This window comes from Pygocentrus nattereri, chromosome 17 (assembly GCF_015220715.1).
Source record: "Pygocentrus nattereri isolate fPygNat1 chromosome 17, fPygNat1.pri, whole genome shotgun sequence".
Classification (NCBI taxonomy): domain Eukaryota; kingdom Metazoa; phylum Chordata; class Actinopteri; order Characiformes; family Serrasalmidae; genus Pygocentrus; species Pygocentrus nattereri.
The window spans coordinates 31,123,658-31,141,822 of NC_051227.1; the positions used below are offsets into that span (position 1 = coordinate 31,123,658).

At 39.5% G+C, this 18,165-nt stretch overlaps 1 protein-coding gene across 2 annotated transcripts in view; it reads left to right on the top strand.

Moving 5' to 3' along the window:
- Positions 1–18,165, top strand: part of pitpnm3 (PITPNM family member 3) — a 119,235-nt gene that overhangs the window by 66,073 nt on the left and 34,997 nt on the right. For both annotated transcript variants that reach the window (XM_017694926.2, XM_037546658.1), the window contains exons 6-8: positions 5,103–5,292; positions 8,068–8,190; positions 8,591–8,775. In XM_017694926.2, the coding sequence (XP_017550415.1) occupies positions 5,103–5,292; positions 8,068–8,190; positions 8,591–8,775 (498 nt within the window). The remainder of the gene's footprint in view (positions 1–5,102; positions 5,293–8,067; positions 8,191–8,590; positions 8,776–18,165) is intronic.

The following is an 18,165-nucleotide window of genomic DNA, read 5'->3' on the forward strand; positions in this document are numbered from 1 at the left end:
AGGATGATGAAAAATTAACAAAACTTCAGGGCTAAATGTTGTGGGCAGCCAATTTAGACTAGGGGTGTACAACTCCTGTCCTGCAGGGGTTTCCCTACTAAAACACACACTAAACCTGGCGATTAGCAAATGAGTGCAAGCAGGTATGTTTGAGCAGATAAATTGCCAAACTGTCCTGGACACCGGCACTCCAGGACCAGAGTTGCGCACTCCTGCTTTAGAGAATAGGTGTCGTGGCGAATTCTGCCTGCCCCGGAAAATTCAACTCCCATTCTCGCAAGAATAAGGATGCTATGTTATGGTCACAATTTGTCTCTTAGATTTGTTTTTTCCATCTCTTTAATTTTCAGTTCAAAAATTCAGGATTAACACAAATCAAATGTGTTCTGTTGCATCCATATGCCTGTGTTGCAAAAGGAAATTTGCAACACTACCTGTTGTATAGAATGACTGACCACATCATTCATTTTTTGGCTCAGACTGTCACCTAAACCAGTCTGTACAACCTTAATGAATAGCTGGATGCAGTTTAAAAGGATTGAGAGATGATTTGGGGAAGTATTTACAGAAAAGATTTGGGTGACTTTTCACTCCCAGCTCCACTGGACATGTCCTTAGTGGTTGACTAGATCTGGTGTAAATTTTATTTTATTTTTTTGTGCCAAACTATTTATTTAAGAAGCTAAAAAATATAATAGCTGCTAATGGCTGATATAGTTTTATATGGAAGTTAAACAGACTCTCTCTGTCAAAACTGTAACTTGTCATATATGACTGTTAGTTCTTTCAAATAAATTCAAATAAACTGCAGAAATTCATAGCCTTGTTGTATTGTAGCATAAGGGGCAGGTCTTCCCATCATTCTTAGCTGTTATTAGCTCTTATTTGCCTTATTTTTCTTTAGTTATTTTTGTTATCCTCATGGTACTCTTGCTTTTTGCATATTTTTGTTATTTTGATTATTTGATTTTACTTTTTGTTCAATTTTACTAGTTCAGGTTATATTACCTGCACCCTGTGACTGACTGTCAGTTTAGCAATCTCTGGTATAAAAATAAACGACTGGTATAAGAGCATGAAACATGGAAATCTTCAGAAATTAGAAATTTTCCTTACATTGTGTTTGTGTTGTTGATAATAGTTACTTCAATAAAAAAGTGCTGTATCAACAGGTTAATTAGCTGATGTAGAGAAATTCAGTGCAACTTTTAAATTGACTGATTTCATTGGGCCCTGCAATGGACTGGTGACCTGTCCAGGGTGTATCCTGCCTTCCACCCCATGGCTGCTGGTATAGGCTCCAGCACCCCCCACGACCCAGAAGGATAAGTGATGGTGTGCGTGTGTGTGTGTGTGTGTGTGTGTGATTTCATTGGTCGACCAGGCCCTTGTCAAAAGTTGTCAGTGATGTTGAGAGTTGCTGCTCTCCAAAGTTTTGAAAGCCAAAGCTTTCAAGGAGAGAAATCTGGGAGCTCAGAAATCTAGAACACACACATTCAGAAAATGAATAGGTATCACTCAGCTTAATGAAGTTGAGCCGAATTCATCACCGCTGCCAATTCCCCTGCCAATCTTATCATTTCATCTCATCAAGCGAAGTAAAACAGTGCCGCAGCACTGGCATCACCAGCTGTTTACCTAATCCACCAATTAATTATACAACTCAGCAAATAAATAATGAATCCATTGTGGGGGGCGGGCTGAGTGACTAGGAGTTGCTCTTTGAACCTGATGCAGAGCATGCAATTCGGCTCTGGTTTTCCAGGCCTTGTTATGTTAATGGCTGTGGTCTGATCCAGCCAGGACAGCTCATGTAAACACAGCAGGAGCAAATGTCCACAATGGGTCACCCCTCTCAGGTCACGCCCTCTCCACAGTTGGCTAGCCAGAACTGCCTATTTAGAGCATAGACAGAGGGCTCAGGACACCATCTGTGTGTGACGGAGAAGAGAAAGAAAATGGAGAGCTAGAGAGAGAGAGGCATTAGAGAAGCCACTTCACACAGATAATCCAAGCAAAAAATGAATATTGATCTTTTGAACCACATTCATCCCACTTTCATTAATGTTTTTACTTCTCTTTTTATTCTTACCCAAAAAGTGAGGCACATGCTGTAGCTGCATTATACAAACTCCTTCTGTTATTCCAGCATTTCAAAAGGGGTCGATACAAAAGTAGGCATTTTGCTATTGTGACAATGATTCATTTTGCTCATCGCACATTTTACCAGAAACAGTGACGCAACCTGTAGACAAGTAATAAAGTGGATAAGAGTAATGCCATAAAAGACAAGCGCAAATCAATTGTGTAGGTTACTGTCAAAAAAAGAGAATTTCTCATGGCAGCATGGCAAGTGAATGTGTTGAAGCATGAAATCTTTCAAGCATGAAATGCCAAGCTCTTGCAAAACAGATGCCAGACAGTTGTGTCTGGGTAAAATCATTCAAGCAAATAGAAAGCAGAGTTTGATGTAAGATGCCTGTCTAAGTCTAAGCCTAACCGCTTCTATTAGGCTTTTTCTATTAGACATCTTAAAGGAGGAACAGACTGACAATGAAAGTGCTTGTTTCCTGCAGCAGTGACTGTGAGCAAAGGCTGATTAGCTTCAGCTGTCTCATTTTAATCAGAGAGGTGACTATCCTCACACACTCCTCTCAGTGGATTCCCTCAATGCTGTTCCCAGCTGATGAATGGCCCTAGATGATTTCTTCTTAGTACATTTGGATGGGAGCTTTCCTAAAACAACTGTATGGGAACTACTCATCCCTGTACAGAGAGTCCTCAGCTTCAGCAAGCATTCAACAAAGAGCTCCATTTGGGAAGTTTCATATCTCTGCCCTGCACATCCCTGACCCCAAGTATGCTAGAAAGAACATCATGCTTCTACAACTTCTAAGAGACTGCAGTGTGTGTTATTAGATTTTAGCCCAAAAGAATATTTGGTTCTTTTTAGGACAGGCTTAAGGTTTTTTTATTTTATTTTTTTTGCCTAAGGGCAACATCATACTACAAAAGCAAAAATCTTTTATTAATAAAACATGAATTACCATATAATCAAACAAGCTTTATTTAATTAAACAAATCATGTCACACAAAGTATACACAAAATGTTTTTGGAAAGATCAGTTCATTTAAAAAGTCAGCACCAAAAAGTCTAAACTGTTTAAGCAAAATGTTAAATTATTAAGAGATGTAATGAGGATACTACAAAAGAAAAGGTGTTGTATCAGCAATAGTTGAAACCAGTGATAAATCATGGTTACAAATCTTCATCTGAATTGCAACTCTCAGCCTCACTTGTGGAAACCCACTGGCCTGAAAGGTTGAAACTATTCCCTGCTCGAACACATTGCTTGTTTATTGAGATCTTCTTTTGTTTGATCAGGTTTGCTGTAGTAGGGAACTTTGAAAGGTGCAAAGGCAAAGGGTGACAAAGTGTCGCCTTAAGGCAACAGTATGCAGTGCACGGTGAACATGCCTTAGAAAGTCTTATTTAAGATTAAATTGTTTCACCAGAGGTCTGGTAATGTCTTTTTGTGAGGGATTTGACTGGCCAATAAAGAATTAGTGTTATTTCACTAAATTACACCAGACAGCCCAGACTGAAATGTCATAGCCAGGACATTAACTTTAGTGTTAATAAATGCTTCCCAACAGAATTAGTACTGCCCTGTGATACATTTTCTTTTCATTCGTCTCCTAATTAGGCCATCAGAAAAAACATGGTAGACTGTAGTATACCTCTTTGGAACTTGATGATAAAGAAACTGTGCTAAGTCAAACATTTTTACACTTAGTTTTGTTTTCCTGTCTCCCAAAAACAAGTGGCATTGTCTATTACTGACTTTTGTTGTTATATGACCATGAGGTAAATTTTAACAAAGCTGCTGAAAGAGCTGTGGGTTTGATAATTTCTAGAAAATTATAATTATAGATATCACTCCAGAAATCGGTGCTTAGCAAGACTTGTAAAAATGATGGATATTTCAGATTTGTAATGGGTTAAAATCTTGTCATGGATCTCATCAATTACAGCAACTCCCTAGGTAAACTAATCCAGCTCAAACAGAGCCAAAAAACAAAACAAAACAAAAAAAACAAAAAACAAAGGGGATAAGAGAGAGATCTTCCTGGCAGTCTTTCATAGTGAGCAAGTGTATCACAATCTGGCACTCCATCACAGACGAGGCTTCACAGGACATGAGGGGCTGGTGGGGGTTCACCTCCTGCCCGCTGCATCTCCTAGAGCAGGAGGACAACACAGTATCCTGGCCCCGACACTGCCACTAACTCAGTGCCGGACAGCCACCGTATCTCTAATCTCTTCAGCTGATCGATGACATTGGGTTGGCACAGATGTTCAAGGAGACACTATAGGGGCAAGGCAATCCTTCAGTTTTCTCCCACAGTCGACTGATACACTTAAAGGCTTGCTTTCTCACACACACACACACTGCCATATGACAGAATGTTGGAGTCTTTCTGAAACATTGTCACCTTTCTGCACCTTTGTCATCTCTCCAACTTGAGTCGTGCTTCTAATCATAACCATCTGTCTCTCTCCTGATGAGAGCCCCCTACACACCTAAATCTTAAAGAGCCAGCCTAATGTCTGGAATGTGGCTGAGTATCATCGGCAGAGTGGAAAACGAGGGATTTAGGGCAGAGACACTTTCAGCCAGTCCTGGGCCTTGCCAAGCTGCTACCACTGCAGTGCCAGCCAGGGAAGATGACTGGGAAGCTGCAGGAAGAGCTCTGCTAATGAAATGGTTTTGTTTACTTACTCACCTTGTTGAGTCTAGATATGAGACACAACAAATTTAGGCTGTTTCAGTTGCATGATGACACCACTCTCGATATATTTTGATCACTGTTGCTTTAATCCTTTAAATACTAAGGACCCATATATAAGCCTGCACTTAACTACAGCATTTACATATTAGTTTTTATAGTAGATACTAATATAGTAGTTACTAATTTATAGCAGTTACTTAGTCTTAAGATTGACTGGATGATAAGCCTAGGACTCAAGACGTATTTGCTTTGTTGTGACTATGCAGGGTTCCTGTTCTGTACTGACTGTTCTCTCTCTTTTGTTGCAGCCTGAACCCCTACAGCTATGACGAGAGCTGTGTGTCCAGCAGCGTGGACCACCTACCCCTGGCTGCCCTTCCCCTCCTCGCCATTGCTGCACCACACTACCAAGACGCTGTGGCAACCGTCATTGCCCGTGCCAATCAGGTCTACCACAGCTTCCTACAGTCCCCTGATGGACAGGGCTTTGCTGGACAGGTTTGTCTTTACTACTGCCTCATACAGTGACCATGCAAGTTTTTTGTCAGAATTGTGATGCACGTCTATATTTACTTTCATACAATAGTCAATTCATGAACAAAATAACTTAAAACAGTTCTTTAAAATCCACACAGATGACATGCATTAACTTCTTTTGCATGTGTTATGACTTTTTAGGTTGTTCAGATTTCACCCTAAGTCAAGCAATATAGCTAAAGCGTTCATAATGCTAACATCAGATAGAGCATCATAAGGCATTTTTTTGCTTATTGTCATTTTCCAATGAAAACCATGTATCTCCATTTTTGCTGATTTTTAGTTTTCTGCATCATTTCAACAAACCAGCCATCCTTTACATTGTGTAAAAATTTCATGATGAATGGGCCAATAGAACTGCTGTAAAATCACTTGGAACAAAATCTCTTTACATTGACTTACACTGAAAGATAAGAGAGTGTTTGCGTTCTCCTGTAAAGTTAATATTTTGGAGATGCTGGTTTTTCATTTGACAACAACGTTATACAATACCATGCAAAAGTCTGAGACTTTTAATTTATTCATTTGCAAGTCAAAATGGTCATAAAGTACAGGTTTTTCATTTTTCCATATCAGAAGAAAAACAGGAAACATATTTAACAGAATCAAATGAACGCATATGCCTCCAACGCTAAATATAATATCAAATCTGCCTTTATTAAAATGTCAGCTCTACTTTTGTTCACTCTGCTGCAGTGTTAATGCTTCCATCCTTCCAATCTTAAAATCAATGAATTATAGCTATCCTTCCAACAAAGGGTGTTCCCAAAGGAATCACTGACATTCACACAAGCTGCTGCACAAACACACCTTAGCTGCCTCATAGATTTCTTTCTCATGTGTCTTAAGTGACTGAAGGAGTTTAGACAGTCTAATTGGAAAAGAATGGGGAAAGTCAAAGGAAGAATTAGTGGAAAAGTACAGAAAAAATGGATTTCAAAAAGGATTAAAAGAAACAGAGAAAATGCATCTCCTAACAACTGTGCAAGACCAGTCAGATCACTAAAACTGTCAGTGCTTGAAGCTTTTATCATTAAGAGAGATGGAGAGAGGAGAAAATCAAGCTCCACTCTTTCATCAGGTCTGAAAAAATCCACATCCTCTGTCCATCATTCCACTGTAAGAAGACGACTCAACACTATGTGTATGAAAGAAAGTGTAGCTGTCAAGAAGTTCTTACTAAGAAAAGGAAATAGACAAAAATTGCACTAGAACACTAACACTTGTTTACAGGCTGATGAGTAATTGGAATTAGGATTGGAATTACTTGGATTGTAGCAGCAAATGCATTTTCTGAGACTGAACTTTACACGAAGGATGGAAAAATATACCTTTTTTCGACAAACTGAAAGTCTCCTGAAAAGAACGTAAGCCGTGGTGCTTTTCCCTGACATTGAAAAATGAACAACACATGCTTAATAGCCATTTTGAAATGGTACTAAATAAATGAAAGGTCTATGACATTTGCAAAGTACTGTAAATCTCGCAAGATTTGTTTGAGTAGAGATTTTTACCACTCCCTGGTCTTACTGCAGTAACTTTCCATGCAACATATTAGTATATCCCGCTGTGTGGAGTTAATTTTGTGTTGTGAGTGACTGATTGTTATAGGGAAACTTTGACTTGAGTCATGGTTGTTTTCAAGACAAATGAATACTTAATTGATCATTTTATCATAGCAGATGCATGTTTTATTTGTAAACATATAAAAATAAAAAATACAAATAAAAGTGCATTACTTTGTTTCCACATGACTTACATCTATCAATTATTGGTAAAAGCAAGTTCAACTGTAAAACTTTGGATTACATATTACAGTAAAACAATAATGTCATATTTTCTTAATCATCTGGAAATGATGTGCGCATTTGAACCAAGTAAATTTAATGCACAGATATGTTATTGGCTTCACCCTTGGACCCATAGGTATGAGCAACAAAGCAGAGGAGTGGGGATGCTAATAGAAATTCTTCTCCTTAGCTGTTTGTCTCACATTAGACCAGTAAATGTAGGTTTTTGGATTGATAGGCTGATCCAAGAACAGCAGTAAAGGGCAAACTTCCAAGACAGCAGTAGTTGGTAGCATAAAGGGGGCTGAGTCATCATTGATGAGTCATTCCAAACAAAGCTAGAGGGGTCTCTCTCTTTGCACTCCTCCTGCTCCCTAATCTCACATGATTAATCCAATAATACACTCTTGTCAATTTAACATGCACAAATGATTTCCAGAGGAAGTGGCCACTGTTTGTAATCCATGTGCAGCATGTTAGCTCCTGAGGGTACAGGCGCATCAAGAGAGATGCTGTATGAGTAACACATTAACCCTCTGATCCTGGAAAAATCAAGTACGTCAGTAAGGCTTTTAGATGTCGATTAATTTGGGCCTGGAAAGCCGATACGTTTGTCACAGCATTTCTGTTTTGGGGAGATAGCGGAAAGAAGGTGTTTTCCTTTGATAACTGCATTTTTGACATCCAGGCACAGCTAGAGCTCATTGTCAGACATTCATCCACACCAAACAAGTAATTAAGAAGCTGCAACAGCGGCATTTCAGATGGGCTGCTTCCCTGCTCTAATTAAGAGTGTTATTGACAGCCGGATTGAGCGGTAGATTTAGCTACCACCAAGCCCTCCTGCTGTTGAGCTGTGGCTTACAGCACTGACTGCTTTCAGAAGGATGGCTCTGACTCGTGTGTATGTGTGTGTGTGTGTATTCTTGTGTACGCTGTGGGCCAGGTGTGTCTGTTGGGCGACTGTGTGGGTGGCGTGCTGTGTTTTGATGCCCTATGTTTCAGCAACAGCCCTCAGCATGGCAGCCCCAGCCAGAGAAGCAGACACAGTAGTACGGAAAGCTTAAAGGTATGCATTCAAAGTCTGAACCACTTTTGCTGGCTTGTTAGCATGACACTTTGCCCTGTCTGCGAGTGACTTGGGTTGTTTCCAAACCCATTTCCGAAATCCACTCCTGTGTCCTCTCACTATCCGTTGTCTAGGGTTGTTGGTTGTTTTTTTTCTAACACTTCCAGTACGGTTTTCCTTTCAGTCCACACTAGTCTCTTAGAATTGTAGCACTTCAGTCCCGCTAAGCACTCTGTCTGCCTGATATTTCAGACTCCATTAGTCACTGCATTTCAGCGTTCTCCAAATACCTTCTCTGTAACTACCACTGAATAAAAGCAAAGTTTTTTTCTCTTTTTGCTCGTTTATGTAATGGTGACTCTCTTGACCTGGCTGTGTCCCACACTACAATCCCACGCAGGATAACCGGGGGCTCTTGGCAGAAGCCGGCACGGGCCTGAGCTCCAGCAAGCGCCTCAGCAAGAGCAACATTGACATCTCAGCCCCCAGCGAGAGCCGTACGAAGCGGGCCCCGCTGAGCCGCAAACAGAGCGATTCGTGTGATGCTGATTCGTCCAGCAGCCAGCACCATCCATTTATCAGCAGGTATTCTTCACAAACATCACATTTATGGACCACAGAACAAGAGGGGGGGGGCACCTAGACTGTGACCTGGCCTGTTTTTCTCTCATACGGTCACGATTGGCCCCTCCCAGTCCTGTCCATGTGTTCATGTTTTGGTTTGGACCCCTCATTTCATGACTCCGCCCCTGATTGTCTCCACCTGTTTTCCACCTGTCTCTCGTTTTCCATGTGTATTTAAGCCCTGTGTTTGTCTGTCCCCTGATCTATCCGAGTTGGCTCTATGTCCCTGGACCGTTACGACTATGACCCTGGGTTTGCCACTAATAAATCTTGCTTATCTCAGCACGTGCGTCCACCTCCTTGCTCCCCGTTACACATACAAAAGAGTAACATTCTTTTTTGGAATATGTTGACTGCCTATAACAAAATGTCATTTTATGTAAAGGTTTAGTGACAGCAAAAGTCTGTAATAAGCCTATGATAGCATTAAATACAGATCTGTCCTGTATGGGGAATAGAATTTTTTTGAATTAAGAACCATTTTGCCAACTGTGTTTGCACACTGTGGAACTAGACCTTTGCATTTAACCCATTCGTGCAGTGAAACACCCACATGCATGCACACTAGTGAACACACACACTAGGGGGCAGTGAGCAGACTTGCCCGGAGCGGTGGGCAGCCCTATCCACAGCGCCCGGGGAACAATTGGGGGTTAGGTGCCTTGCTCAAGGGCACTTCAGTCATGGACTGTCAGCCGAGGGGATTGAACCGGTGACCTTCCAGTCACAGGCCTGGTTCCCTAACCTCCAGCCCACAACTGCCCCATAATGATGTACAAAATTCATAATTCGCTTTGATACCTTACAGTACATTTCCGAGACAGGAAAAAGTTAGTGCATTCAACATTATACAATGAGTAATTCATTTTTATGCATGTTATGAATGTTATGCATTATATGCATGTACAGTTATGTCTCTGTTGGAATGTATTGGTTAATATGAGACTTCATCATATAACACATTTAACAGACTGGAGCAAATAAAGTATTATCAAGTTTAATACTAATTATATTGCAAGATATATAATAAAACTATAGCAAGATAGGCCACATTGAGGGCAGAACCTCAAAAAAAAAAATTTCTACCACACGTCATACAACATACAGTATTAAACTATATTAAAAAAAATTTAACTGAGTACTTTCTACTCAATCCGCAATGTTTTTACCTTCTCCTATGAAGTTACTCTTTAATCTGAAATATGAAGGTGTGTCATAACATTAACAATACAGGATGAAAATAGAGCCACTTTATCTAACTTATAGGCCTACTGGGTCAACATGTATCACAATCAATGCGATAAAATGAAGGTTTTATTTGACCTCTGTGTCTTTATTATTGATTGGTTCAATTCTGTACTAATTTGAATTTAACCAACCAGGCTGCTTTCTGTAGACAGTGACAAACCATACAACAGTGAGTGATTTATATAAAAATGGATAAATAAAAAATATAACAAAAATGGAGTGCCAGAAAATGATGTGATATTTTCAATTCAAAGCAACACACATACTAAGACATCCATGGCAACGCATATACTCAGAGAGCACTGAGCTTTCATCAGCATTTTGCCACTACCTTGTTACGACCACGATGACACAAATCTGAAACATTTGTTTTTGTATTAAATTTTCCTGATTTTACCTTGTGTGGATTGATGGAGTGTATATGTTGATTTATTCTGATATGGCAACGCATATGTGTATAGCTGGCCCTTGGCCACAATATCAGCAAACGTGTCACTCTTCTTCACCCTGCCATTTATCAATATTTGCAGCATGACGGCATAGCCTGTCTGCCTCCCGCAGTCTGCTAAAAATAGTCTGTGCCAGGATGCAAGGGCAGGAGGAGATGGAGGAAATTTCCCTGTTTGGCTCTGGAAATTGGAAATTGGCCCTGGAGCTTTTTCATTATCATATAAGATAAAATCATATCACAATAATGTGTAGTGGTTTGTTATGCAATCTACTCCATTGGTGGCCAGCCTGGGTAAAACATTCTGTTAAAATCTCTCATTAACATGCATGTTTTTCTCAGCATGATTGGACAACCTGTCGACATGAACCTCATTTTTCTTCACTCTTAAGTTCTCCCACTGTGGAGATAACAGTGCTCCACTATCTACCAACAAAAAACTAATGTAGATGAGACAAGAAATTAATTGCAATAATCATACACATCGTTCTGTGGCTAAAGTAAACTGTTTGTTGACTTCTCTAAAAAGTTTGCTCTTAAAAACAAAGGTGCCAAAAAGGGTTATTTGGAGTAATGCCAAGGATTATTTGGGGGAATCACAGTTAGTTTCCTAAAGAAATTTGAATCTCATTTTGTTTGTATAGTACACTATATCCACAGATGTTCAAATCGAGTATTTTCCACAGATTTGAAAAATACTTTGGTGCAGAGATGAGAAGTGGGGGGCAGGAGAGACACCTACTCTGAAGCATAAATAATGCTTATGTCCTATAAATACACTATATGCACAAAAGTATTGGGACACTCCTCTTAATTGAGTTCAAGTGTTTCAGCCACACCCAATGCTTACAGGTGGATAAAATTAAGCATGTAGCCCTGCAGTCTCAATAGACAAACACTGGCAGTAGAATGGGTCACACTGATTAGCTCAGTGACTATAAACATGGCACAGTCATAGGATGCCACCTCTTCCACAAGTCAGTTATAAAATTTCTGTCCTGCTAGATCTGCCCCTGTTAACTGTAAGTACTATTATTCTGAAATGGAAGCACCTAGAAGTAACAACAGCAACAAAGTGGTAGACCACACAAACTCAGTGTGGGACCACAGAGTGTTGAAACACACTGTGCCTATGCTCTGTTGAATGCTCAGCAAAAGAACTGCATGCTAGGAGCTTCACAAAATGGGTTTCCATGGCCGAGCAGCTACGCAGATGCCTAAAATCAAAATGCACTTTGCCAAGTCTCCAATGGAGTGGTGTAAAGCATGCTGCCACTGGACTCTGGAGCAGTGGAAACGCATTCTGTGGAGTGATGAATTATGTTTGATCGATGAGTCTGGGTGTGGTGAATTCCAGGAAATCATTACCCTCCTGTCTGCATTGTGACAGCTGTGAAGTTTGTTTTTCAGGGGTTAATCAAACCCCCTTAGTTCCAGTGAAGCAAGGTCCATAATGGCATGACTAGGTGAGTTTGGTTTATAAGAACTTGAAGGGTGTACACAGAGTCCTGACCATCTTTGGAATGAACTAAAACAGAGATTGGCAGCTAGACCCTCTCATCCAACTTAAGTATCTGACCTCACAAATGCTCTTCTGGATGAATGGGCAAAAATTCCCACACACATACTCCAAAATCTTGCAGAAAACGTCCCAGAAGAGTGGAAGCTGTTATAGCTGCAAAGGAGGGGAACAAGTCCATATTAGTGCAAATGAATTCAGAACGAAGTATCGTAACTGCTCCTATATGTGTAGGTGTCCCAATACTTTTGTCCATTTAGTGTACCTTGTAAGGTACCTTGGTGTACATATAGATGCATCACATTCGTGACACAGTCATGCTGTTTATGTCTGCAGTAAGGTACAGCAGCGTGTTTATTTCCTCTGCAGGTGAAGATCTTTTGGGACCAATAATCAGATTTTAAGTTTGTTTTACACTACAGTAATCCAGAGTGTGATGCAATACTGTGTGACATCATGGTATCGTCATCTTTTGGTGCAATTGAGACCTAGAAACTGTTACAAATTTGTCAAATTTCTTGTAGGTCAGTCTTTGGAAGATGATTTTACAGCAGCCTGTAAGAAAAGTATGGGAAGATTAGCATGTAATATTTTGTCTAGTTTATCACATGCTGTATGGTGAATGCAACATTCTGCCTTCAAACAGTAATTTTACAGCAAAAAATGAAGTAGAATACACCAAAATGAAGAATTGTTTTTGGACAGTAGGTTAGGCATTCTTCAGTCAGTTGTGATACTTAATCAAAAGAGTAGATTGTTTAGATTAGTACACATGTAGCAACACACTCACTGTGCAATATTAGGGGTTGCGGAGAGTATTGTGGAATCTGGTGGTGGTGTGAAGTGTATTGTTTTAACCACATGTTGTAAGATTTCTGATTGTATGTGAAAGTGCCTAACAGAGCAGCCATGATGCAAGACAAATTTCATAGAAATCTGTGTATTGTATCACATCATGTAAATATTTTTTTCTGCATGTTGCTGTACTATTCATACCAAACTGTGAGTGCATAGTATGCTGCTTTGGATGCAGTCAAGAATAGCTGGAGCAAGAATGTCAGATTGTGGTTGGAACTGTACTGGATAGGGAGGTAGATCTGCAGGACCAGGGTTGGTGACCATTGCTTTTGAGTGTATGTAAAAAGATGCCTGGCTCTGTTCTTATTGGCATTTAGAAATGTTCCTGAGTGGCCAAATTCAAGGCAAGTTGTTTTTTCAAAACAGAGTAATAAAAATGCTAAATGTTTTTTAAATAGGTTGAAATATACTTGGGTAAATGTTCATAGTGTACTGCCAAAGTATAGATTGTGTGTGAAATGCGGAAATTGGTAACAAGATAAAACTGGTAAAACTCAACAACTTTAGGGTTAGGATTTAGACCAGGACTGAGGGTTAGGTTTGGGTTTAGGTTGAGATTAAGGTTCTACTTAGGACTAGGTTTAGGAAAGCGAAAATTAGGGTGAATTTAATAGATATTTAGGTGACTATAAGTTAAAGGTAAGTATCTACAAAGCATCAAAAACAGTGGTTCTAGAACCCATCCTCAGGGCTAGAGATAGTCTTTCTGGGGGGTCCTGAGGACCAGTCTGAAAACCACTGAACTAAAGTGTACTATTTAAATAAAGTGTGCTATTAAAATAAAGTATGACCATACCTTTCTGTGGATGACTTTAAACATTTTTTTAAAGATGAAGGAACCTCCATGTTTATGTCTACTCCAATTAAAGACTCATAGAACTGTACATCTCAACCTTTTAGGAACCTTTCTTCTCGAGAGTCTGCAGAGAGAATTGAAAATGATGTTTAATCATGTGGTGGTCAGCATGGAGAGGTTTTACTGTAATAGTGTCATCTTTGTGTTTCACATTAGTAAAGCCTTTTATTAATGTTCTGTTGAGGTTCAGTCATATGTTTTAAGATAAAAGGATGAGACACATATGCTGGAAGGGATGGAATAATTCTCTTTTTCAGAAAGAGCTAATTGCTGTGGAAACATGGCTTGAACTAACAGCTGCTCTTTGTCTAAATCCCTGCCTCTTGAGAGGCTTGACACCAGCAGAGAGACTTCTCAGCACAGTGCGGTGTACCAGCAGTCAGTAGACGCTAAAGCACTCAGCTAAAGCACTCAGAACGGCCTCTCGGTTAAGACGGCTCAGCCGTCATTGCTAGGAGACTTGCCTGCAGCCCTGGCCTCCCCATTGGCTTCTCCATTGCCCCGTAGGGTTTACAATGTGGAGGTTTTTGTATAAAAGTGATGATTCACTGTTGACACAGCTGATAGTGTCTGTCCGGAGGGAAACACCTCTGTCTGACCAGTGCTCAGATTTCTCGTCTCGTGTACATCTTGCTCCCATTTGCCTGTCTCTGGGGCCTTGTAAGACAGCTAACCTTTTCACGCAGCCTCTGAGAGTGGTGACAGCAGGAACCATTAGCAGCCTTTTAGTTGACAAGAACTTTTTTGTCAGTGTTATATCGTCCATCTTTGCCTCATATGACTCTTATTGAGCTAGCAGGTATATGGGTATTCTCTCACTGAGGTCAAGAAACTGGGCTGTGCCGTTCAGAGTCAGTGCAGCGTTTAGGTCACTTGGTAGTGTTAGTTTTCAGATCTTACAATGCCAAGGCCATAAATTCAGTGATCCATACCTTTATGGAAAGGTTGCCAGGGGACAATTAATGGTATGCTGTAAAAAAAAAAAAAAGTGAAATTACAGTAATTTACTGGCAGCAGTTTCTCCAGTAATTGAGTACCCATACTGTATTACACAATTGTAATACTACACTGTATTTATAAAAACAACTGATTACTGTATTTTTATAGTTTTTCCCCACACTCCTATATTCCAATGTGCAGATTATATGTACTCTAATATGTACCTACAGCTGTGTGAGGACCCCCAATTTTACTACATTATGTAGTACAACTTGTAAATATGTAGGGAAATATGACAATAATATCTAATTAATTACTAGTAGCAAATGCTTGAATATTTATGAGTGTTACATATTTACTACAGCAGTCAGAGTGCCCGAGACAGCACAAAATACCTGTCACCTCCACAGTATTCTTTGCAAATAAGAGAGAATTGCTGTAAAATCCAACTTTTGACCTCTATGGCAAGAAGCTGGACCTGCTTCTCCTGGAATGCATGTTTTACAGCTATATTTACATCAGTTTACATCAGTTCTTACTGTATATAGTTTGAGCCCTAGTCGAGTCACTATAAGATTTTGCTGCATTAAACTTACAGTGTAAGTTTAATGCAGCAAAATCTTATAGTGACTCGACTAGGGCTCAAACTATATGAAAAGTTTGCTGATTTTAAGAAGGTAAAACATATGATAACCAATTATATTGGCTAAAATAATCATAGTTGTGAGTTGTCAGATATGATTATCACTGATTGTCACATTTTTAAGTTAAAAAAATAGTAGAAACTCTTTAATAAAACACAGTCATATGAATATTATAGCAAGGGATGCAAGATTTTGTGCACTTTTTAAAAATAATTTTCTTAAATAATTAAAATATTGTTGCATGGCAAGATTATTTTATTACTATTATTAACATTATTATTAGCATTATTAATTATTAACATTGTTATTACTTTTCTTGGTTTTTACCAGCTCTCCTCACAAGAAGTAGTGCTATATCTGAGAGATTTCACCTCAAGATTAGCCAATAGTCACCAACTAATATAAGATACTGAACTGTGCTCCTTAATTTTTAAGTCTGATGTAAAATTGCTGGTACACTCTGGGCTGATGTCTCAGAGAGCAATTTGAGCATTTGTTTCTTGCACTAAGGAAGGCCAAAAACAGAATGAAACAGAGAGCTGAGACAGAGTGAAGAAAGAGAATAGGGAAGGAAGGGACAGGCAGAGAAGTGTGCAACTACCCATTGATTGATTCTAGCTGTAATCCTTTGGGCCAAGGCAGAATTTTGGAGGAGCCTAAAGAAGCGGACAGAGGGATGAGAGAGCTGTTGTTCAAACAGTGGAAAGCTCCATCTATCACAGAGTGGAGACACAGAGGGTGAGAATAGCTGTTAAGTCTGAGCCTTGCGGGCTGGCAGATTTAAAAGGAAGCACCTGAATCTGTCTAGATGGTTCATTTTACCTGTTCTTCTTTCACCCCAACCTCTTCACATACATGTAGTGTTTAAAAGCACAGAGTAAATGCTGTATGTATAATCATCTTACTATTAGAAGGAAAATGTTGTGTAACTGGGAATATATCATGCATATGTTTTTAGGTTATGTGGTCAGGCATTCTGAATACCGTAGCGATATAGCTTAAAATGTCTTCATTCATCAATGCGGCATTGCATTACTTTTTCTCTAACCTAATGACTGTATTAGCCAGTGTAATCAAGGACAAGCCTGCGAAACAGGAAGCAAATGTGAGTCAGTTTATTATTTTTGTGATTGACATTGGTGATCATAAAGCACCAGGAATCCAAGATGTAAACTAAGTATAGACAAAAGCTAGAAAAATGACAGAGCAGGAACAGCCACAAACGTAATGGATGAACAAAACCAAGTGACAAACAATGCTGTGCAAGGAGCAAGGAGAAACAAAGAACTATATATACACATAGAAACAAATGAGACACAGCTGGGAATAATGGTTATGAGGCCAAGTTACAAACACAATGCAGGTGGCTGAGATAACAAGTGGGCAGAGCTAGAGAGGAACAGAGGAGACAAGATCAGTGCTGCATTCCATTCCACAGGGTCCGTAAGCAGCACCCTTATATTCCCTACACACAAGATGTAGAAGGTGCCAGTTGATAAAATGCCTTCAAAAAGAATGACCTGTAACTATAATCAGAGTCATACAATTTGGGGGTCTCGCCAACAGTAAAGAAAAAACATTTGATCACCAAGCAAAATAAACATTTTATATAAATGAGTAATAAAACAAAATAATATGAGTAGTCCCTTGATGATCATTTTGTCATTACAGTATTATTTGATTCTCTCTCATTTTGTCTCACAATGGACTATTCTCCTTTTCCTGGCAAAAAGTCTTTCAGCTCTACAGCGCCTTCAGCCAATTCATGTAATCAAGTCACAGACATGATTTTACTGGCATAACACACTGACTCCCATGTTCTATTGCTTAATTATTTACCAATAATGTGAGTCTTCTGGAGACTATTAACAGTCTGTGTAACAGTCTCAGTAGAGCAGGCTGGCCTGCTCAAATAGCTAACAGGCTAACTTCTGCAATTATTCAAAGATAATCTGTATGTTTAAACCTTCAAAGAAGGATTTATTAAATAATATCTTACTAGTGTGTTTGTTAGGTAACACTTTATTTGAACCCTGCTACATAACATTGACATATCAATGCCATAAACATGTGATGGCATATGTCATATGCTATCATAAGTTGTCGTGACAGATTGCGTCCAGTAATCTCAGTGTCATGTTACCATTACCATGAGCTGTCTTAATGTTTGATGTTATGGCAGCTGTCTAGAGTAAGCAGCAAACATTAGAATATGATATGAGCTGTCATGACTTCAAACATTATAGCAGTGGTCTCCAACCCTGGTACTGGAGAACTGCCTTTCTGCAGAGCCTAGTTCCAACCACAATTTGCCACACATACTCCAGCTAATCAGCTTCTTCCCAAGTCACTGATTGGCTCAATCAGATGTATTAGAGTTAGGTAATGGGTGAGGCAGCTTATTGAATACAAGTTGGAACTAAACTGCAGAAAAGTAGCTCTCCAGGACCAGAGTTGGAGACCACTGCGTTATGGCATCTGTGTTGACAACCAATGGTGGTTGGTGTAGTGTAGTGGTTAACACAGCCTTCTATGCTGTAGACTAAGGTTCAGTCCCCCACCTGGTATAGTGTAGGGATAAGCACCCTACACTATACCAATAAGAGTCCTTGGGCAAGATTCCTCACACTACCTTCGCCTACTTGTGTAAAATGATCAAATTGTAAGTTGCTCTGGAGAAGAGCGTCAGCCAAATGCTGTAAATGTAAATTAATGGTAATGGTAATATGACACTGATTACTGAACAAAATCAGTCATGAAAACTTGTGGCAGTGTTCAAATAATATTATTGGTTAGAAGTTATAAATGTCTGTATTTAAGCTAGAACGTCACTAATAAA